The sequence below is a fragment of the Drosophila persimilis genome, unplaced genomic scaffold (assembly GCF_003286085.1).
Source record: "Drosophila persimilis strain 14011-0111.01,24,50 unplaced genomic scaffold, DperRS2 tig00000000-arrow-pilon, whole genome shotgun sequence".
NCBI lineage: Eukaryota > Metazoa > Arthropoda > Insecta > Diptera > Drosophilidae > Drosophila > Drosophila persimilis.
The window spans coordinates 19,547,880-19,571,857 of NW_020825288.1; the positions used below are offsets into that span (position 1 = coordinate 19,547,880).

At 37.0% G+C, this 23,978-nt stretch overlaps 2 protein-coding genes and 1 long non-coding RNA gene across 4 annotated transcripts; 2 read left to right on the forward strand and 1 right to left on the reverse strand.

Annotated features, from left to right (window-relative positions):
* Positions 1 to 443: 443 nt before the first annotated feature.
* LOC6592134 (survival of motor neuron-related-splicing factor 30) lies at positions 444 to 4,399 on the reverse strand. Of its 2 annotated transcripts, none has more exons than XM_026988814.1 (3): positions 4,350 to 4,399; positions 995 to 1,413; positions 444 to 937 (listed from the first exon to the last, which is right to left on the reverse strand). In XM_026988814.1, exons 1-3 carry the CDS (start codon positions 4,389 to 4,391, stop codon positions 667 to 669), a joined length of 732 nt encoding a protein of 243 aa, XP_026844615.1. In that variant the 5' UTR covers positions 4,392 to 4,399; the 3' UTR covers positions 444 to 666. The 2 variants fall into 2 exon arrangements, with proteins under 2 accessions (XP_026844615.1, XP_026844618.1); XM_026988817.1 differs by lacking the exon at positions 4,350 to 4,399 and adding an exon at positions 3,877 to 3,932.
* A 1,267-nt stretch (positions 4,400 to 5,666) lies between these two features.
* Positions 5,667 to 6,405, forward strand: LOC113567327. Its single transcript, XR_003409408.1, has 2 exons — positions 5,667 to 5,792; positions 5,856 to 6,405. It is a non-coding gene; the product is annotated as an uncharacterized LOC113567327 (long non-coding RNA).
* Positions 6,406 to 9,048: 2,643 nt separating this feature from the next.
* Positions 9,049 to 16,744, forward strand: LOC113564888 (proton-associated sugar transporter A-like). The gene is made up of 5 exons (XM_026984127.1): positions 9,049 to 9,285; positions 10,480 to 10,742; positions 15,983 to 16,330; positions 16,383 to 16,612; positions 16,685 to 16,744. Exons 1-5 carry the CDS (start codon positions 9,098 to 9,100, stop codon positions 16,712 to 16,714), a joined length of 1,059 nt encoding a protein of 352 aa, XP_026839928.1. The 5' UTR covers positions 9,049 to 9,097; the 3' UTR covers positions 16,715 to 16,744.
* The last annotated feature ends 7,234 nt before the right edge of the window (positions 16,745 to 23,978 follow it).

Sequence of the window (23,978 nt, forward strand, 5' to 3'; positions counted from 1 at the left end):
GGCTTCGTTTCTGCCTGGGATTAGTCTACTACTGGTGTCGCATGGGTCAATTGATGGTACCGTCATTGCATATCAACGTCCAAATATGTATGTATGTATTATAATACAATTTTAAGACCTTTTTCATTGTCGTCTAGCTTTTGTCTAAAGATTGTTTTTTATTTGTTGCGCTTAGCTCAGCCGAACTTTTTGATCACATTGTGATTATATAGAAAAAATTAAAAAGAAAAACCAAAATAAGAATAACGAAGCGATCTATGTATAACAGAAGGAAGATGAAGAAGAAGAGAAAGAGAGCGATAGTGATAGTTCGGCCGAAATTATTATATGTGCTATTTCCTAAAAATGCCGGCTTTTTTGTCGCCGGGTGTTAAAGTTGTAATCTTTTTATTTAAAATTAAATTCATGAATAAAATGCATCCAATTTTAATTTAAAATGATTTCGCTTGCATGTGCTACTATGGTTTAAATTTATAACTTAATTTAATTTTAATATAAACAGCTTATACTAATAATATTGGAAAGCAAAACAATATTTGTCAAATTATAAACGCAAGAAAGATGGTCTTAAAACATATATTGAGTAGTTTCGTATGACACCGAAATGAAAATGTATTATAATCAATATACGGTATTTACTCTAATTTATCTCAAATTTTGTACTACTCAAAGACCCTTACGGTATTTTTCTCCAACAGTAAAATCAGTCATTCCTTTTCCTGCCGTTCCACATGTACCTATTCCAACTCTACCACTTACATTATCAGGTGATGCAAATATGCTCTTAACTTTCATTCCTGGCTTTTTTTGATTTTTAGTGGTAAAGTGAATCCATTTATTTTTATCAGACTCACGCTCTTCTTCCAAGTCTTTAAAGCGCTGTTGTTTCTTTTGTTTTCGTTTTTTTAAATATTCTTTTTGATTTGGCCTGTGACGTCTGAAAAATAAATTCTTATTAAATAATAATTGTAATTATAATAACCGCCTTTCATACTTGTTTGATGGGAATACTTCGTTACGGGTAGTACGTTCACGCAATTCGTTCACAGTAGTTGTGCAACGATTCTGATAGGCATCAAATATCACACTTGCTTCGCCTTCTTTAGTTATACCTTCTATAGTTGCATCGTAGTATTGTCGATCTTCCTTCCATTTAGCTTGGCATTTGTCACCAATCTTCCATACTTTAGCAGCGGAGACTAATTTTTCAGCCTCCAAAAGAGCAGCTTCAATTTCATCGAAATAGTTTGAGGTCGCTGTTTTAGATGATGAAGGCTCTACATAGGAGGACTTTTGCTGCTCTTCTAAATGTGTTTTGATCAAATCACGTGTTAATGTAATGACCTCCTCTAGATCGCTTTTCAGTTTCAAAAGTTCTTCATTATTCGGATCTGTTTGCAGCGCCGCTTCTACCTACGAAACCCAAGCAAAAATAAAATAAATATTTTAATTATCAGTATAAACTTACATAAAATTTAATTTATGTTAAACTGCCACAAAAAATTGTAGCTGAAAGCAAAAAAAAAAAAAAAAAAAAAAAACAGCGGAGACAACAGCGGTGGAAGCAGGAAATCCCCGACAGCGACCGTATCACCTATGTGATACGGAGAAAAAATATGTAAGTGAGATGTTAATTAAAAACTAAAAGGATAAAGTGTTGGTGCTTAGAGACATATGTATGTTATACTAAAACAATTGATACTTGCAGTTGCGCAATCCCTAGCCTGAGAAAATAGGAATCAGATCCAGAGCATGGAGGCAGCTGTTGCAGCGCTAGTTAAATCGAGAATTCGAGGGTCAACTAAACGCCCTTAGGAACGACGCTTCAATAGAAGCGGCCCTAACACAACAGAAATTAAAATTCGACGAAAGGCTAAATCTGCTTTGAAGTGAATAATTAATTGACCAAGTGTTAAAGAGTACCAACCAGCTTCCATTAATACGGACATCAAGAGCGGTTAAATACATCCGCGCATTCAATGGTAGTCAATGGCTCCATACCGCTCATTTTGTTTACGCAGTGTTTGAACCATATCAAGGGAGCAGCAGGCATTCCTTAGCTGTGGGAATTAATCGAATCAAGATGAAGGGTTCGGCGGATGCTAGACATAGCCGCAGCTGCGTTTTGAACAAAAAGTATGGGCAAGATGCCCTACATACATATTTCTCTGGACTTAAAAAGTCCTTAAAAACAGCGGGTTTCGCGGAAAAACATCACAATTTGCCATCGGCTCTAGCCTTAGCTCAAGAGGCAGAATCTAGTAATGAACGCGGTCTGTTCGCGTCCAGTTTTACCAGACAAGTTGAGAAAAATTCCCAAAAGCCTGCTACCGATAGAGGTCAGAATTGGAGCGGTAGTGCCAAGCAGAACCACTACAACGAAAATGATAATCAAGGTGATCACAGAAAAACCATAAGGACCATTATTCTAAAACTCAGGGTGGCAGCCATAAGGCATTTGCCTCAAGATCGTTTAGTAATAAACAGATTTTGCACATTCAGGCGTCTAACACTCAAGCTATCTCCACGCTCGAGCCCATGGAGATTAGCTCTTCCTCCCGCTTTAGACAACCGACCAAATATCAACAAAATTACAGGTCGAATAAATTCAGCGGTAGCTCTCAAAATACGCAAAATATGGTTGCCTAGGAAGAGGTCACAGAAATTGACGATGCACTTTCCAAAAAAGGTACTATATAGGAAACCTAGATAGGGCCACTTACCGAGCTAAAAAATAGATAGTTGGCTAACTTTTTCCTTGAGATAAAAACAATCTGTTGTGATAACGAGAAATCGTTGAATTCCGAAACAATTAAGTCCATACTAATAAACAACTTCGACATCTGTATCGTAAATGCAAATGTCTAAAGATAGACAAACAATTCATATACACTTTAGACCTTATACTAATGGCGACAACACAGTATAATAAGACAATATGCTCAGTAACGAATAAAAACTCTATTGAGATAATACACTCTACTCCTAACGGGCCAGCAAAAACAAAAAACACGAGAGCTATCAGGTTGGCGAAAGAGTTTGGAATAAGCTCACACCTCTATGCTCCGAAGAAATAATAGTAGCAGACCTCGGGATAATTAAAAGAGACAGAAAACAGACAGATTAAAATTAATACGAAGATGCAAGAAAGACTCATCGAAATTACTTACGCGCTAAACACAATCCGCAAGATAGACGAAAGAGAAACCGAACACTTATATGAGACAATACTAGCCGAAAACAGAATAATAATTGCAGAGCTGCAAAATGAATCTCATCAGCCCAACTATATTAAATTACATAGATAGCAAGGAAGTGACAAAGATTAAGTAAGAAGATTAAAGTTCACCCTGTCCAGTTTTAGACTACGAGGATAAAACTACGGTCAATGATTGTGGTGCGAACACAATCGTGCGAATGAATTGGGTTCCTGCGCAAAACTGGTATCTGGAACCCCCCAACATGCAGCACTGACACTTTTAGCCAATATATCAATGGTAAAAAGTTGATGCACTTTAGATGGTATCTCAACAGTATTTTTAAACCAATCCTTAGGCTCGTCCTTAAACAAATTACGAAATTTAGGAAAAAATATTCTGAATTTAATTGGTTTTTGTTGTAAGATTTTTTGGTCAAGATTTCTGATTTTAAAAATAATTTTTTCTAATTGCATATATGTATGTACATACATTTGATTATGATAGAAAACAAAAAAAATTTTGCAAGTCCATCGTTTAATTTACTGACAACCAAAAAAAAAAAAAATTATACGAATATAATAAAATTTGCGAAACTAGAGAAGGCACAACTACATTAATTTCAGAGTCCGCCTTTTTCCCCCTGGGTTTTTTAATATTATCCACCGTACATACTTACATACGTAAATATGTACATACATACATATGCATGTAACTTGGTTGGACGGATGCAAATTGCCGATGTTATCACGGAAAAAGAAAATTGAAATGATGTTTCCCAGCAAAGCCACGCACGAGCCCTTCGCAAGTGAGAGTGTCTCGACAAAGGTTCTCTAGAACAACTTCGTTCAACTATCGTAAACGAAACTTTCACTGGCCCAAACTAAACCACATCCATATATATGTATGTATTTACATGTATGAATCCGATCGCTAAAGCTTTGGCGGGCTGCCTCGTTTTTCACTCGTGTGCGATATCATTGACGAGTGTTTGGCATTCTGGGTTGCTATTTAGGTGACAGATGTATATACATAGTACATAAATATGTACATGCATGTGTATTGAGGTTTGTTTTTGCTGAACTAAGAACCCAAGAGATGAAGTGCATATTTTAATACTGAAACGTGTACATATATTACAAAATAGTATACCTGCTGCAGCTGCAATTTATAGTTTTGCAAATCGTCTGCCATTGATAATATTTATACTTAAAAAAGAAATAACTCAGCTGGATATGTAAATATATTCCTTTGTTAAGGCATCGCTGAAAAGTTCGAGTCGATAGGTTAACGTCGGATTTGGAACAGTTTTGAGATACAATAAATTCGTTGCATTAGTGGTATTCTTCGAACTAATTGAAGGCGGCTATCACATATATTAATCAGTCACGCTACGTTTTCACTCACTTTTGCGTTTTACGTTTTCAGCCAAAACGATTCGTTATTGTTTTAAGGTGCTCCAGTTTAAAAAATAATGTTGTTAAGACATTTTTTATTTTCTCATCGATGATGACAAACAAAACCAGCCGACATGGTTGATTCGTAATAATACAACGTGATGAAAATGACTTAATTTTTTTTAAGTTCTTGTTTTAAAGCAAAACACCTGTGTATTTAACGAGCTGAAAGTCTTGAAAATTAAATTGCAATTGGTGAAAAAATTAATTTGTTGCATTGAATTGTGGCGGGAAACAGCTGTCTTTGCTGTTTATCTGTTCCGTTATGTGCTGTTATAAGCAAAAAAATATTTTTTGCTAACGTTCCAATAACTGAATCAGTCTGCGTCAGGCAAATAACGATTTCGGACTCAGGGAGAGACCGGCATCATACGCTGCTGCACCGTTGCACTCCAGTTTCCAGCCAATCCGTATCCATTTCCGTACCACTTTCGACACCTACCGAAGTTCAGCCTTGTGTTCAGAACTATTTCGCCTCCGGCAAGAGGGCTGTACTCCTGGGCACAGCCATTATCAATATTTGCCACTTGGGGACAAACTTCCGCGCCCGCGCTCTAATCGACCCGGGTTCCGAGGCAACGTTTATTACGAAACGTCTCTTCAATATAATCAAGTTGCCGTTCCGACTTATACAGGCACAAGTCTCGGGCCTCAATCAGACAGTATCCGCTCAATCCACGAATCATTTTGTCATCCATTCCCCGACGATTCCGGACTTGCACGTAAACGCCACGGCTTACGTTCTGCCTGAACTGGCGGGTAACCTTCCATCCTAGCCGAATCCGCAAAATTCGTTGCGAGACCTGTCGAATCTCGCATGGGCGGATCCGACCTTCTATGAGAGTTCACAAATAGATGTCCTGATTGGAGCGGATATCCTTCCGTCCATTCTGTTAAGCTGCTCACTGACCAACATCTGTGTTTTCGGGTGGGTACTTACCGGCCCAGTGCCCAGTGTCAAGGTCACAATAAATTTTCCCACTCGATACTATCAATGGTAAACCGAAACAATCGATGGTTACCACTCCTATCGTTTTGTATTTTGATTTTTTCCCTACAAACACAAAAATTAAATACAATTAAAATTCCAAACGGATTTAGACACGCAAAGTTCGCAGCGATCAAAAAACAATTTTAAGTAAGTATATTGTAGTAAGTATATTTTGTGCTGAATAATGTAATGAGACAATGGAATATTTAGATATTTAGACGCAGCTTGGAGTACCTTACAATATTTCTGGAAAATTCAGATGGAATTTTAATTGTCAGAAAAAATCACGGCTTAAAGGATGTCTGTCTTACCATTTACTGATTTATCAAATAATATTACAGTTAAAAATTTAGAAACGGTTAAGTCAAATAGAATACGTACAATTGTTGATGGATTGTCTACATTGTTAAATGTTGGGATATGTCCAGACACTATGACCCAATGTGTGAGCCTTCTTGAATGTGGAGTGCACTCCCAGTCTCTAGTTCAGTTCATCAAAGAATTAAAGGCTTTTGAATACACTACCATGTCCTCCAATTAATTAAAAATTTTTTTGTTTTTAGTTATATTTATTTTATGTTGTATTTGAACAGATTATTCTTAACATTCAATGTTAATCCTAATATCTATTTTACCGGGCACTGCTTGCTTTGGCCTTCGACTCGAACGATGTTTATTTATTTGATTTTGTCTATGGGTACTAAATTTTGTTGATATTTATACAGTTTAGCTTGCTTAATAAATTCTTTTATGGTGTAAATATTATTTATTTATGGTGGGGGATTTGTTCGGCTGAGAGCGAGCCCCAAATTGGAGTCTGTCGCTTTGGTATGGGCAATTTATGTTCACTAACAACAAATATTCAATCTGCTCAGAAAATAGAATCAGATATTACTTTAAAATAACTTTCTTCCGCACTCTCAAGCTTAAGGGCTCGCGCACACCGTAGCTGGAAGCAGAGCTGAAAGTTGAGCTGATCTGAGAGCCTTTTTCAAGCAGAATCATTGTCGGCTGATCTGATTGCTAAAAGCTGAATGCCATTTCCTCCCTATGTCTATCTCCTTAAGTGTCATCAAATGTTATCATTATAATTATTATTATTATTAATTAATTATTATGTCACAGCAAGTACAGTAGCCAAACGGAAGTTTTCTCCAAATTTCCGTTGTGTATTGTATTCGTATTACTCTTATTTTTGGTATTATTATTTTATTTTTTAATTATTAATTATTTTTTATAGTAACAAACATTGGATGTCTATCGTCCAGAAGGAATCGTTTCCGACCCTATAAAGTATATATATTGTTGATCAGCATCAATAGCCGAATCGATTTAGTCGATTTTGAAATATACTTGTAACAGTGACATATCAAAGAAGTCTGGATACAAAGTTTCGTTGCTCTAGCTCTTATAGTCTCTGAGCAGTAGGCGCTCATAGGGACGGAGAGACAGACAGGGCTCAAACGACTCGGCTATTTATGCTCGTCAAGAATATGTATAATTTATGGAGTCGGACACGGTTCCTTCTGGACGTAACACACATCCACTTTCTCCACAAATCTAATATACCCCTATACTCATTTGCCTATCGGATATAAAAAGACGTCAATTGTTAAGGATTTTATAGTGTAGGTTAGGTTAGGTTAGGTAGAGGCGGCTGCCAGTCTCGCTCGGAGCCCGGCACACTTAGGCTGGTTTCGGCCTGTTGTGATACCGCGCTTGGGATCATTCCCTCCCTGCAGTGAGATTTCATGTCAACAGTTGACATCCATCCAGATGCTCTTATAAAGTTTGCGATATTTTTGGGACATAGCGTGGACATCTCCGAGATGATCAGTCCAGATCCAACTCGATAATGTCCGAAAAAACTCATTATTAAAGTATAAATTATGCATAACATAAAGCATTTAAAGAGCATAGAAATATTTGTGCTATGTTGTCAGTCATCTGCCATTTATTCGCCACACACTTGCAACTTCAGCCTGGCAGACTCGGCTATGCCGCATTCAATCTCATCGACAGCCTTGAATGCATCCGAGCCATTGGGCATGATTGTTGTTGTTTTTTGTTAATTTTGTCACAATCATTGTTTACGTTTTCGCAGTGAATACCATTTTTTCGTTGTGAATGAAAATTATTCAGAGTTTTTGAAAACCATCGGGTAACTATCGCATAGAAACGTGTGGTTTAGGAACATCCAAAATGGATGGTGGACTAACTGGGAAATTTTCGGAACGGCAAAACCTTACGGGCCTTCCCCGAAATGGATGATGGATGGTCGTCATTGTGAATAGCCTATAAAGGCAACTCCCACATGGTCATCATTGGTCGGCTTCAGAATAGGATAATATGTTAGGGAAAACTTAAAGATTTTGATTATAAAATAAGGGAGTCACTTCACTACACCTCTACTTCATTTTGAAGCACAATTCTAATATATTGTTACGTTTTTACAATTCTTACTCCGGATTGAGAACTGAGACAGAGAGTAGTTTCTACTTTAACAGAGAGACTTTATTTTCTTATGATTTGTGTATTGTTCCAAACAACTTCTAGCCAATATATTTAAAGTAAGATATAAAAAGTGCTCAATTTTGTAATAATAAGTTAATAATAAATTTCAATGTTGTAGCACTAGGAATATTAAAATAAACAAACTAAATTTTCCATACCTATATTTTTGTTTTGTGAATTTTCAAACCCTTTGTCGGAATCGTGTGGATAAACAAGTTGCTGAGCTTCACTAGAAAAGCGCAAAAATGAACCGGTGGAGGGGTTTGTTTTGTTATTTTTGAGTTTTTAGAAAAGTTTTCTGCTCCAAATTTGGATGCAGTCTGCCTGCGGCCTAATATCTGTTACATCATGCAGAGACCCATGTCGACAGCATATATATACATACGAGTACATACATATATATTTATGGTAGTTTATGGAGTCGAGATTTTTCCGTATGTAGGATTGAATCCTCTGGTCAAATGGTAATACCTTACCTAAGGGAGTGAACATAAGAAGGGTATCTAAAGCTTCGACCCTCTAAACAAACCTTTCTTTTCTGCTTTCTTTGACGATACAAACACAGGCGTACAAAAAGTTTGGAACGCTTTTTTCCAAAACTGTTGTTTCTGTTGTAGTTGTTTCTCATATATAAATATGTTTGTATATACGTATATGTATTATTCTTTTTTATGTATATACGGTTAGTAAGTATACTGGAACAGCTAGAAATTTGACAACGTTAACGCATGCTCGCTAAAATGCGTTGGAAAGGTCATATTCGCATACGAAAATGCCTCAGTGCCTTTAAATTGTTTGCAACCAAGTGCACTTTCAGTTGAGCTGGAAACTGTGTTGGCTTCATTGGCGTGTATTATTTTTGTTAACAAATTTGTGAAACCATAAAAGATTGTGGGCCAGAAGTCAAATTATTGTAGTAAAATAAACTTCTCAACAACATGGAAAAATTGCACCAGTATCAAGGCATCACAGGACGCTTTCATCAATTAAGGGACAATATTAAAGAATTATACCATGGCTTTGATGATGAAGAATCGACTAATATAGTACAAAGGGCTAAACAAACTATTTTGGGTCAGCTCAAAGGAAACACAAGTGCTAATAAGGATTACTCACACATATTCAGGTAATTAAATTAAAGTACATAATTAAAGTTTTTTATGTCTATTATACCTTTTGTGTTAACTCTTCATTTGTATAAATGATTATTATTACATTACGAACCACAAACACAGAGACAAGAGAATTGTACATATACAGTGCCGCTCAACTGAATAGGTCTAACAATTTCGAAAGTCAAAACGCTTTATCTTTCTAACCAACTTACCGATTTATAAGTCCTTAACAGATCGAATATATGAAGTAATATCAAACCAAGGTGGGACTACCAAATACTAACTTATACTTCGTGGCTATTTTTGTACGTTAAAAACATCCAAAGATGTGCTTTTTGAATTTTTAAATTCCTGAACCTATTCAGTTGAGCTAGAATAAATAGGCATTTTTTGTAATGTTTTTGAAAAACGTATCCTGGAAACCACAAACTTTCTTTCTATATTAACAATGAATAGTTGAATTGTTTAAGCTATTCAGTTCAGCGGCACTGTATATTAGAATAAAGCATATATATCTATAAATGAATTTCATTTTGGCGTGAATAACTGAAGTCTACAGTCAGAGCCGAGTCGAGAAAATTGTACACCCTTGTGTAAGTCCCCAAACGTAAAACAAAAGAAAAATGAAAAATCCAATTTCAAAATGAATAATTTATAATGATTAAATGGTACGAAAATTAAATCATATATTTTTTCCATATTAAGCGATTATGTTCTCGTACTCGTTCGACAACAAACTGAGTCTGTTAAGAGTATATTTAAGTGGTTCTTAATTAACTTTAGTTTGCTAAGTGAACGCTTTTCTGATGCTGACGTAACTGGAATCCTTTAAGCATTTTCCATATTTGAAAGTGGGAAAAAATAATTTTTGTTTCTGCCGATTGCAAAAATGTTATTCGAAATTTATCAGTCTCACCATGTTTTAAAACTTATTTAATTATTTAAGTGTGTTTTGTAATTTTCTTAACATTTTCTACAAAGCTTTGGTAGTATATAACAAACCTTTAAAAGATTTTGAGCTGTAATATAAGAGAGTACACTCTCCCTCCCCTGCGATGTTATTCTCAAGCAGCACATTTCAAATTTATCCTCTTTCCAACTAATGGCCTATATATGATCAAAATTATTTTTATAATCCGATTTTTGTTACGAGTATCTTTGTATATGTACTACAACTAATATACCATGAATTCTTTTTTTTACAGATGTAAATCGCGTTCTGAATTGATACGTGTATCTGCTGCAGTAATGGGCATTGAGTTTTCGTACGCGGCAGAAACAGCATTTGTGTCTCCGACTCTACTTAAAATCGGAGTTGAGCATCAGCATATGACATTGGTTTGGGCATTATCTCCTCTAGTCGGATTCTTTTTATGCCCAATATTGGGATCATTATCTGACCGATGCAAGTTAAATATGGGACGACGGCGGCCATTTATATTACTGCTATCCATCGGAGTAGTTTTTGGTAATAATAATAAGTACATATTTTATGGTGCATGCAGTATTTATAGGTTAAAATCCATTCGATCGTATTTTTACTATACAGATAGACATTATTTCTTGGTTATTTTACGTGTTGTTCCAAAAAACCCCGAGCCAAGACTAAATATTTCTAGTATAATAACAGCTCAAAACAGTGATTCGTTTTGCTCTTTTCCGCCTTAAGCACCTCCAGCACCGTGGACTGCTCTGCATTAGTTTCGGATATAGTGACATTGGCCTGTATGGCCTGTATGGCCTCCAGCAGGTTCTCCAGGTTGCTCGACGAGGATCGTTCTGCCAGCAGCTCGGATTTAAGCTGCTCTGAAAGCCTCTTAGCTCCACATTTCCTATAACTATACCTCTCTAACAAAGTTATTAACAGCTCGGTTCCATCCGTGAGGTTTTTCGAGTTTCGCTCCAGCTGGGAAATGAGACAGTTCCTAGTATGAGTCAGCCCTTGCCCCTCTGTACTAAGTCGTTCTAGTTTGAGAATTCTGCCTCGGGGGTCTCTGGTCCCAAATTTTTTGATTTGCCCTAATTCCTGCGACATTGTCTCGCCATATGAACCGTTTAGTTGCCAATGAAGCAGTCCATTGAATACTCCTTGTAATTGGGTTGTAATCGGTCGGTTACCATAATTCACCTCAGCTTGTACAAAATGCACTTTTGGTGAGGAGTGGCATAGCAATAGTGAAGTCTCATAGGCCCTTCCTCAGACTTTTTTCTGATACCGTCTATAAAACCATTGATTTTGCGTCTCTCCAGAAAGTCGGTTGGAGCATCATTGTAAGCCAAGCGTAAATGTCGCATTATGTCTGTCACTAACTCTTGAAGCGACTCCCCGTAACATTGTTTATTCTTATGAGCATATAATACACATCAAATATCTTGATATATTGGAAAACTGTGGTGGAATCTAGGTAAAGGTTAGACAAAACGGAGTGAAGTTTTACAGATCCGTTCTGGGATTCCGAAAACAGGGAACTACAAAAGTGTTGGGAATGAAATAATTTTTTCGAAGAGTTGAGGAATGGCAGAAATAGTTTGAAACATCTGACCTAGACCCCTTTTTATGGATGGAAGTTATGTAAGATTCTTGCCAGACGGTGGGAAATTTACCAGCACAAAGTTTAAGAACGGCACTGGAAACCATATCAAGACCAGTAGAAAATTAAATGTACACGACTTTAAATTATTTAATAAACCATCATAATCAATAATGTGGGCATGGATAAAACTTGAACTATTTAGAGGGATAGGAATCCCGCCCCATAAAGTATATATATTCTTGATCAGCATCAATAGCCGAGTCGATTGAGCCATGTCTGCCTGTCCGTCTGTCCGTCTCCTTCAGCGCCTAGTGCTCAAAGACTATAAGAGCTAGAGCAACGATGTTTTGGATCCAGACTTCTGTGATATGTCACTGCTACAAGAATATTTCAAAACTTTGCCAGGACCACTTCCGCCCCCACAAAGTTTTTTGGAAAGTTTCTATATATTCATTCTCGAATTCAACTATTTTGATGAATTCGCGATGTTTTTGCAATACTCGCAATAAGTTTACTCTAAAATTTGGTATGTTATTATAAATTTCATTTATTTTGCTTATCATTTTAAACCATATCTAAATGAACTGCTATTTTTTTCTTTATGCACTTATTGTGCAACTTATATAGCTTAGTTAGTGTATTTGCTAGTAACAGAACAACAATTATTATAAGCATAACTGTTATTACTTTTAAGTCGACTGAGGCAGTTTCGACATTGCTACTTTAGACCCGTGGTCCAACATCTTTCCGACTTCTGATATATTATCCTCTTTTGGGATAGAATTTGAACGAATTTAACTTTTAAGAATATATATATATTGTATTAAATGTATTTATTTAAAAAACAAACAAAAAATTACTTACAATTTTTTTCTTTTCATTTTATATTAGTTTATTCCTATTCGATCAATGGCTTCACAGGCCATACTCTATTAAGAGCAACGCTATTATCGCTCAGTATTACAAAAGGTTCTGTTACATTTCATTGGTTCTTTTTTTATAGCCGATACTCAAAATGAGTATTGGGGTATATTAGATTTGTGGTGAAAATGGATGTGTGTAACGTCCAGAAGGAATCGTTTCCGACCCCATAAAGTGTATATATCTTAATCAGCATCAATAGCCGAATAGATTGAGTCCTGTCTGTCTGTCCGTCCTTATCAACGCCTAGTGCTTAAGGACTATAAGAGCTAGAGCAACGACTTTTTATAGACTTTATAGACTTCTGTGATATGTCACTGTTACAAGAATATTTCAAAACTTTGCGCCGAACACTTCCGCCACCACAAAGGGCGAAAATCTGTGGCATCCACAATTTCAACTGAAACTGAAAACGCAGAATCGTAGAAGATGACTATATGTTCTAGACTGTAAAATCTGAATCAGATCGTATAATTATTATAGCCAGAATCAAGAAAACAATTTAATTCTTTCTCGCTCTGTCTCTCTCTAACACACAGGTTTCATGGTCGGTTTTGCCAATTGAAAAAAGTGAGTTCAAGGATCCCAGAACCTATAAGAGCTATAGCCACCTGAAGGTCCCTGAAGATCCCGTTGGTCTAACTTGGCACGTTCAACGGCTGTTGGCTGTTGGGGCGCCGGTATTGGTTTGCTCACAGGCGGTTGGGGCGCCGGTGCTGGTCTTCTCACAGGTCTTCTAACAAGCGGTTGGGGCGCAGTTGCTGGTCTTCTTGCAGTCCAGGTCAGTCCGCTGGGCATCTTGGTTCCGGTTTAGTTACTATTTGTTTCTTCTGTGTCGTCAGTACGTATTTCCACGCTTTCCAACTTTCGGCTTCGTTGCTGCCTATATTGTCGCTTTGCTGCTGCTGCTGCTATCGTTGTCGTTATTGTTGCTGCTGTTGTCTTTGAATCTTTTTATTTTCACTCCAAACTGTATTTATTTACATGTTCTATTTATATTTAACATGTTCGTGACACTTGTCACGGTCGCCATGTTATATTATGTTTTAAAAAGAAGACGTCTTGTTAGCTTTGAGGTTTATTTGAGAGTGATCGCTATCCTCTTTTCAGTTTTAATCTGAGGCTTATTACATAGAATATTCTAATGTCGACTGGCCTGCAGCGTGAGAACTGCAGTGTCGGCAATATATTCCAAGTGGTCAAATGAGCATTCCAATGTATATGCATTCTGCATGGACATTCATACAAATATGTATATACCAATATACTTACACATAAATATAAGACATAGATAAGATAGATAGCATCTAAGATTCATTCTGAATAAAGTAACACTGCGGAGCAGACGCTCCAAATTTAAGCTTTCTTGGTTCACACTTGTTACAATACACTTGTAACAGTGACATATCACAGAATGTCGTTGCTCTAGCTCTTTTAGTCTCTGAGCACTAGGCGGTCATAGGCACGGACAGACGGACAGACAGACAGGGCTCATGAATATATATACTTTATGGAGTCAGAAACGATTCCTTCTGGACGTTACATGCATCCACTTTCACCACAAATCAAATATACCCTTATACTCATTTTGAGTATCGTGTATAAAAATAGGTCCCTGATGAACTACATGAACTACAAAGAACGCGTCTTTGGAGATTTTCGATGCTGGATGCATATTCAATCGTATGGAAAAAACGAGGCCTGCACACATTCTTATTTGGTTAGTGGAAAGAATTCAACCAGACCAACTAATTGCCGAAATTCCCGATCACGACGCCGATCCAGACCTACATGATGTCGTAGTTAAAAATATGATTCATGGACCGTGTGGCGCCATCAACTGCAATCATCTTGCATGGTCGACAGTAAGTGTTAAATGATATCCACGAAAATTAACGGCGGAAACGACGGTTATCCTCTGTATCGGCGCCGATCTATTCCAAAAAAAAAAAGGTGATTAAGAAAACTGGCGAGACAACTACCCTGGCTTAATGTGCATATCTGCCACGCCTCGCCACCAACCGTGCGTCCCACATCTCTGCCAGAAGATCACAACACTCGTGTCTCCGTGGAAAAATCAGAAAAACGGTATGTTCAAGTGGCCTGTAGGGAAAACTTCGTTTTTCTTAGCCATCGTGGTTCGGTTTCCGTTTTGCCCATAGTGCCCTAACCACGATCGGCAGCCCACCCATTTCTTCCAAAGTTCTGCACCCAAAAAAGTCCCACGCTTGACGGGAGTACTCTTCGTGAGCCGACCTTGGTGTGGTGCCGAGTTTTTCTCCTTTGCAAATCGTTGAAAAAATTCACCTGCCTATTCACTAAAATGTTGTAGCATAGTGTAGTTTTATTTGCATTTATTTTATTTATTGTTCCTTCTGAACCTTGCTATTCGTATGTAAATTCTATTCACCTACCAATAAAAATGCCTAAAATTATTCTAATATTGAGGGTACCTGAGCATATGGATTCATTAGTACCTAGCTTTTGGGCCGTTTTTAAACTTTGTGTGGACTTTACAAAAATATATCACCAAAATTTTCCCTAGAAATATTTTGTATATGTTCTTTGAATTATTTATTACCTAAGTCTAAAAGCGAATTCTGCTTTTCGGAGCCGGTTCGGCTTCCATACCGATTACCTACCACAACCTCAGAATCTAATGCCAGGTGGGATAGTGTTAACTACTGTCTTTTACATATCTATATCGCATGTTCACGGTGCATTGTTTGTTTTTGTGCATGATAATAAAAAAAATGTTGTGTATCAGGTGCCTGAAAAAGTAAAAAAAAATACTATTAAGGTTACAGTTAAAATACAAAAATGAACATGATACAATGAAAAAATCTGCATATTTTATTCCACTAGCCAAATTTAATTAAGAGCATTTTTTGTTGCATTGCAAAACAACGTCTGCAGGGTTAGCTACAATTAGAACTAAACTTAATAAGCATGAATTCAACTTACAAATATTTTTACTAATTACGGAAAGTTGAGTCAGTAATATTAATTTTGAGAAGAAGAAAGGAATTTGATGATTGATAGCTTCATCAATAAAAAAATAAATAATATTTATATCTCTACACCCAAGCTCAGTTCGAGTTTTAGCTCTGACTTACTTTTCCTATTCCATACGGGATGATATCCCAATACTTATCCTACTGGATTTGCCCATTCGTTATAAAATTTATATATATGCATATCAGAAAATTTGTTTACCTATAATTTATCTAATAAACATTTTTTTTATTCAAAGGACTTCTTTTGGTACCAAATGGTGAAAGTTTGGGTTATTGGTTTGGCGACGAACATCAGTACCCGCCTAATGTATTTTCAGTAAGCAACATGACGCAAAATACCACTCACAATATGCATAGCTCTTCAAAGAATTCCCATCCTTGGGGAATTTTTTTTACTGTTTTGGGGACTGTTCTTCTTGACTTTGACGCAGATGCTTGTCAAAGTCCTTCAAGAGCGTATCTTCTGGATGTATGTGTTCCCGAAGATCATGCCAAGGGTCTCTCTACTTTCACTATAATGGCAGGACTGGGAGGATTTTTTGGCTATTCAATGGGAGGCCTTAACTGGGATGACACAGAAATTGGTAAGCTAATTACTGAAGCGAAGAATATTTAATACTTATGTGACTGATGCAGGTCGTCGATTGGGAGGACATGTCAAGGCTGTTTTCTCAATTATAACGTTTATATTTGTGGCTTGTGTTACATTAACAATTACCAGCTTTACCGAAATTCCACTTTGGGCACTATCGGGCTCAGAAAATAATGACAGTCGAAAGGAACAAGCACAGTTAGAAGTGCCTCTTTCAACTTACGGTGCTATTGACATCGACGTATCATGCAAGAACGCTGAAAATAAGGAACAGGTAAAAAATTTGTATTTATTTGAATTTTTACAATTAGTAAGGATAAATAATAATTCTTTATTTATTTTCAAGCTAATTAACCATCGACCATGTGCTAGTTAATGTGACATATATATATAGTTTAATATCCGCAACTCGATTTTAAGTTTTAAAAAAAATACTTTTATTTTACAAACTTAAATATCTTTATGTCACAAGATTTAAATGAATTCCCCGACTTGACTTTCGGTCTGCTTGTCTCAAACGGAACTGATCTCTCTGCTGCTGGCTAGTTTCCATGAGCCCTTCTCTTGGAACTCCCGACTCTGGCTTCGGGCGTTGCTTTCCTCGGCTGCATCTTCGTGTCGGTGGCGTACGTGCCTGGATCGATATTTGGGGATGCGTCGGCTTTGATGAAAGGCATCCACTGCTGGCGATCGGTGTTGCATTACATGACGGAGCTAGGAATGTGATACTCCTTGGTTTTATGTCTAGCTTTGATTGGTCCTCATGAGTGGCGTGATTCTAAAGAATCGATTTCTCGAGAGTGGCGTGATTCTAATGTTGCTGAAACAATGTGGTCCATTGTTTATATTATGGGGGGCCCTAGCTTGGAGTATGGGAAGAAACAGTTATTGATTCTTGAGTGGGGTCCTGTTACTTGTGTGGATGGGGTGGATGAATTGTACATAAACATAATGTGTATGGGATGTGGGGAATTATGGATATGTCACTCCCCCAACGTTTGTTATTAGCCTGTCCCTAGGCGATTACCCTCGGGTATAGTGACGGGGTGTCAAGTGCGGTGGCTGAGGTTGGTTCCTCTTCTGCTTCTATTATAGGGTTTATACATTTAACCGTGAGTCTTTTAGAAGTTTTCTTAAATTTAACAGCTACATAACTTAGTAGTACTAATATAATTATGACAAATGAAATTAGTAGACTTATTTGTAATAGGTTACTATATGTGGTGTATTGCATAATTATTTCATTAGTTTGGACATACGACAGTGGTTTTATTTTAGTTATGTTGTTGTTGACATAAACATTCTGGGCAAAATCTAACATTGTGTTTGATATTGTAAATTCATTTAATTGGATTGAACAGTTGTAGATTTTTATAATGGTATTTCCTTCCGCTATGATTTCTTGGTTTACACAATTCTGATTTAGCGTTGTTTTTGGAAGATTCCACGTGATTAGTATATTGGGTTCAATAAAGTTTATTTGAAAGTTTTGAAATGTTTTGGAATATGGACATTTAGTGGGAGTTTGCATTAAAATTCCTTTTATACAATTGTCATTGGTTTTCAATCTAGTTTCTTTAACAAATACTTCTTCATTTTTTATGTAGTACTTGTCGTATGTCATATCTGTTAACATGTTATTTAATTCGTCTGGATACGGAACGATTTTATAGATTGGTACTTTTGTAATGTCTTTGGGAATGTTGGAAATTATTAGAATTTCGTTGGTATCGGATTTTAGCCATGTGGAGGTTTTTATATTTAGTATTTTCTCAGAATTTATTTGTTCCAGGTAGTCTTGTTTTAATAATTTTGGATTAAATATACCGAGCCTAGTTAATTGCATACCTAGTTCTATATCTTCGATATATTCTGTGAAATGTTGTAGATTGAATATCAAAATTTCTATTTGCTGATTCCATTAACTTCCTCGGTTTCTCTGGAATTATTATATTTGCTTCTATTAGATTTCTTCTTTTTCTTGAATTTTGATTTATAATGAGTTATTTTCCTACCCCTATTCTTTTCTTCATAATGTTTTTCGTCTACCTGTCTAATTTCACCCGTCCTTTTGAAAGGATTTGTTACCTTAGACTTAACTAGAGGTGATAGTTTATAGCGGGTATCTACTTCATACTCTATGCGGTTTTTATTTAATTGAGTGATTTTATTCACTTTATTTAGTTGTGTGTCATAATCAGGTGAGCCTGCATAAATGAATATATCAGCTGGTGTCCTATTTGTGGTATTATGTTTGGTTTTATGATTATAAGTATAAAGAATTAATTCAAACTTCGTGAATCTATCTTCTGTGTTATCCTCGCTAGATATTATTCTTAATTTTTCATTTACTGTTTTATGAAATCTTTCTACGTCAGATATTCCATTTTTGCTGGAAGTGATCTCTATTTTGACGTTTTCCGCATTCAGCCATGCTTGCAATGCTGTGCACATAAAAGCTGAATCTTTATCGGCTTTGATTTCAATTGGTTTGCCCATCTCGTTAAAAACTTTCATGATGGCTCTTTTTGCTTCTAACCAGTCACGACTTTTTACTTCTACAAGAGTTGCAAACTTCGAGTATACGTCAATACATGATAGGAACTGTTGGTTACCAACCATATAGAAATCCATGACGTATTTCTCTCTGATGTTCAGTATTTCCGGTGTAGTTTCGAATGCCAACTTCGTATTTCTATGCTCTGTTTTGGCAATATTACAAGTAGGACATTCGTTTATGATGTTTTGGATTAGTTTTTGATAATCCGGGTAATAGTATTTTCCCCTAAACCAATTGACGGTTTTCTCTATCCCTGGATGGAGTAAGCCTTTATGATTCTTTAATATGGTTTCTTTAAATTCAGCGTAATTCTGAATATCTAGGAGTTTCGTGCTTGATTTAATAGCTTTGGTTATATTGTTAGAATTAATGATTTCTAAATAGGCTTTTTGGAATGGAGGAAAATCTGTTTCGTTATGGAAATATAATGCGCTCTTTTTGGTGCATAGATATTCCTTTATTATATCCTTCGCTAAGGTGTTAGTCATTTCCTTATACGTGATCTTGATGATTAGCTTGTGAAAATAACGAATTGTTTCTACCTTATCTTCATTGCCTTTTATTAGCTCAATTTGCCGATTGTAATAGTTAATTGGTCTTTCCGTGATAGCAATGTGATTTAGATTGTCTTCCTGTGCGCTATGTACAGTTGCACCAACGCTATTGGAAGCTTCTCCCAGGAGATTTTCATTAATCCTTACCCTTGATAAGGCATCAGCTACATGATTTTCTTTGCCTGGTAGATATTTCATTTTAAAATCAAACTCATTCAGTTTTATTTTCCACCTTTGTAATTTCATATTTGGCTCCTTGAGGTTGTTCAACCAAATCAAGGGTTTATGATCGCTTTGTATCTCGAATGTTCTACCGAACAGGTATGAACGGAAATACTTGGTTGCCCATACGATCGCTAATAATTCCTTTTCGATGGCTGAATAGTTTATTTCATGTTCATTTAGGGTTCTGCTAGCGTAGCAGATCGGTTTGTGTTCTTGTGACAAAACCGCTCCCAATGCTATGTTACTAGCGTCGGTTGTTACCGTGAACATTTTGTCAAAGTCTGGGAACGCAAGGATAGGGTCTGAGGTGATGAGTACTTTTAGTCTCTCAAATGCCTCGACGTACTTTTCTTCCTTGGGGTCTATGACAGCTCCTTTCTTTAGTTTGAGTGTCATGGGTTTTGCTATGTTTGCAAAATTAGGAATGAATTTCCTGTAGAACCCGCACAGACCTAAGAATGACTTTATTTGTTTAGTCGTTTCTGGTATTGGAAATTTGACAATGGCAGAGATTTTGCCTGGATTTGGTACTATTCCTTCAGTAGTGACTACATGACCTAGGAATTCAGTTTCCTTTTTCATGAATTCACATTTATCCATTTGTAGCTTCAAGTTGGCGTCTCTCAACTTTCCAAATACTCTCCTTAGTGACAACAAGTGTTCTTCCAATGAAGTGGAAAATATAATGATGTCATCTAAGTATACAAAGCAATCTTTGAAGATTAACTCTTCTAGCAGATTGTTCATACATCTTTGGAAGGTAGCTGGGGCAGTGGTTAGCCCAAAGGGCATACGAGTGAACTCGTAATGTCCATGCTTAGTGGAGAACGCAGTTTTGGGGATTGAGCTAGGTTCCATGGGTATTTGATGGAAACCTTTTGCTAAATCGATTGTCGTAAAATACTGACATTTACCTAGTTTGTCTAGGATTTCATCCATTCTTGGAGTTGGGAATTTGTCCTTAACTGTTATTTCATTTAGACTTCTATAGTCTACTACCATTCGATATTTTTGCTTTCCTGAAGCATCTATCTTCTTCGGAATCATAGATATGGGCGAGCAGTAAGGAGAATTCGACTTTCGAATTATTCCCTGCCTGATCATATCTTTGATTTGCTGGTTTACCTCCTGATCATGTATCTGGGCATATTTGTATGGTCGTCTGTAGACCGGGTCTTCATGTTGAGTTTTGATCTCGTGCTTGATTGTACTTGTGAAAGTCAAATTGTCACCTTCTCTGTACTGCACATCCTTAAACTCATATAAGACCTTCTTTAACTCTTCCCTCTCTTCGTCGTTTAAGTGTTCCAATCTTAATTGATTACATTCCCTTAATTCACTGTCTAGAGCGGAAGCGAAGTATTGATCTCCCTCTGGAGATGGGTCAAGGCACTTAGGTGCGATCTTCTCTTCTTTTGTAGAGGGATCAGTGCACTTCTGTGCGGTCTCGCCGGCTTCAATAGCTTCTCCACTCTGAATGATTGGGTACGACCTAGCTCCTAGTGTTACAGTGTCATTTCTGTAATCGATGACGGCTTTACTTGCCATCAAGTATTCTCTTCCTAATAAAATATCATAATTTTCGGAAAAGTTATGTATGTAGAACTTTTGTTCGGACGGACATGTTTTGTTCGCATTCCTCATTATACTCTTAGTTAAACGGACAGGTCCATTGATGGTATGGACCGTAAGGTTATCGTCTTTTATCTCGGAATCTGTGTAATTTTCTTTCATGATGTTGATCGATGATCCCGAGTCAGCGATACACCTTAATATTCTTTTATTAATGGTAATGTTTATATAGGGTCCTCCTCGGTTTCTTCCGAGGCGGCTTGATGAAAATTTACGTCCATCTTCGTTTGGCCACTCTGGCTCTCCCTCCCTCTTTTAGTAGGTTGGTTGGGTCCACTCCCACTAGCTTGGTTTTGAAATATTTGCTGATTGAATGGATTCTGAGCCCTACCTTGATTCAAGGAATTTTTGAACTCATTGTATAATCCAGGATTTTGGGAATTTTGATTTTGATTTGTTCGATTCGTCTGACCTGTTCCAGATGAACTCTGAGTTTGATTGTGATAGTTAGTAGTATTATAATTTGGATAATAGTTTCCAACATTCTTTCGATTTGATTGAGACGATTTCGATTGATCTTTATTTGTACCTGCATCTGTTGTACTAGATTCGTACAATCCTTCTTCTTGTGCTGCCTTCTTAAGATTAGACAATGTGGTAATATCTTTTCTTGCTAAGGTCATGAACATTCTGTCAGGAAGTTTTCGAGTAATGACATCTTTAATTGTGTTGTTCAAAGCGTTTTTATAAATGACATTATTTTCTGGTATGTTTTCTAAGTTTAGCTTATTGTTTATTAATAATGCTTTTATCTCTAATTCTTCTATAAACTTACGAAGACTGCCGTTGAATCTGGTGGTGTATAGTTGTCGTAAGAGTTCTTCATATGGTGTGTGATTTTTGAACTCGTTGATCAGCGCCGTCTTCAGTTCGAGCCACGTGTTGGGTTGTGTCATTTGCGATATGCGTTGTGCCTCTCCTGACAGTTGGATCTCGGTCGCTCCAAATAGGATCCTTTGTTGGCGAAGATCTTCAGTTGGATATAATCCGCATACATATTCGATTCGTTTGATAAATGAGCTTAGCTGTCCAGATGAACCGTCATAGGCAGGTATTTGTCGGATCGACAGCAGTGCCTGGTTCAAGTGGATTTCGCTCAATGATAGTGGTGGTAACGCCATGTTGTTGGTGTTGATTGGGTTTTGTTTTGTTGTAGTTTTTAACTTTATTTTGGTTCACTTGTAAGTTTTTTTTTTGATTTTGTATTAAGTGTTTCACTGTCCTTGGTGATTCACTATCTCCGCTTACTTCAGTTCACTTAAATTAGTTTTGCAAATCGTATGTGCTTGCAGCACATAGGTTCTTTGGCGGATTTCACAATTTTATTAACAATTCCGGGATTACGTGATCACAGTAATTATAAATTACACAAGCTGACCATTACCGAAATATAGGTGTTAATTTTAAACGAAATCCTACCGACTGCGCCAGTTTAATATCCGCAACTCGATTTTAAGTTTTAAAAAAAATACTTTTATTTTACAAACTTAAATATCTTTATGTCACAAGATTTAAATGAATTCCCCGACTTGACTTTCGGTCTGCTTGTCTCAAACGGAACTGATCTCTCTGCTGCTGGCTAGTTTCCATGAGCCCTTCTCTTGGAACTCCCGACTCTGGCTTCGGGCGTTGCTTTCCTCGGCTGCATCTTCGTGTCGGTGGCGTACGTGCCTGGATCGATATTTGGGGATGCGTCGGCTTTGATGAAAGGCATCCACTGCTGGCGATCGGTGTTGCATTACATGACGGAGCTAGGAATGTGATACTCCTTGGTTTTATGTCTAGCTTTGATTGGTCCTCATGAGTGGCGTGATTCTAAAGAATCGATTTCTCGAGAGTGGCGTGATTCTAATGTTGCTGAAACAATGTGGTCCATTGTTTATATTATGGGGGGCCCTAGCTTGGAGTATGGGAAGAAACAGTTATTGATTCTTGAGTGGGGTCCTGTTACTTGTGTGGATGGGGTGGATGAATTGTACATAAACATAATGTGTATGGGATGTGGGGAATTATGGATATGTCACTATATATATATATATATATATATATATATGTAATATATATATATATATACATATACAGGCTCCGGCTTTCACTTATTTTTTCGTTTTACATTTTCAACCAAAACGTTTCGTTTTAAGGTGCTCCAGAGCACACAGAGCGTTTTCCGCATTAATGTCTATTCACGGATGGGGCTGTGATAGTTTTTATATGCGTTAGCCGTGCAAGAAAAGTCAATGGATGCGTTTGAGCGTTAGGCAATAACTATTTATTACAGAGATCTACTGTGGTGAATTTGTTACAATGATTGAGAGAGTAATTATATAAAGTGAGCGTGGGCTATCTATTTTACGATGGTCATTCGAGTAGTTTGTTTTGCGAAAAGAGTTTGACCGAACACTCATCAATAGCTATTTTACCTAATACCAATAGCTTACCTAATCTCCCGCAGTAGATGGACCGCGATCATTGACTCCCACTGGCCTCGCCAGCAGCTGATGTTACATGCGCCAGGGACAATCTTGACACCTGCAGAAATCGAGTACGAACTCCTACTCCAGCCGGGAGGCATCGATCCAGCAGTTTTATGTGCTATTACCTTTCAAAGTTAGACCCGATATGCGAAACACTGTTTTTTTTTTTTAAAAGCTTGTTTGGATACAGCGAAA

Bases quoted from the DNA above. Each gene is read 5' to 3' on its own strand.
- LOC6592134 (XM_026988814.1), bottom strand. From the start codon at position 4,391: ATGGCAGACGATTTGCAAAACTATAAATTGCAGCTGCAGCAG. The intron at 1,414-4,349 runs GTATACTATTTT...TGGGTTTCGTAG, and splicing joins ATAAATTGCAGCTGCAGCAG to GTAGAAGCGGCGCTGCAAAC. The intron at 938-994 runs GTATGAAAGGCG...TTTATTTTTCAG, and splicing joins GAAGTATTCCCATCAAACAA to ACGTCACAGGCCAAATCAAA.
- LOC113564888 (XM_026984127.1), top strand. From the start codon at position 9,098: ATGGAAAAATTGCACCAGTATCAAGGCATCACAGGACGCTTTCATCAA. The intron at 10,743-15,982 runs GTAATAATAATA...TTTTATTCAAAG, and splicing joins ATCCATCGGAGTAGTTTTTG to GACTTCTTTTGGTACCAAAT. The intron at 16,613-16,684 runs GTAAAAAATTTG...TTTATTTTCAAG, and splicing joins ACGCTGAAAATAAGGAACAG to CTAATTAACCATCGACCATG.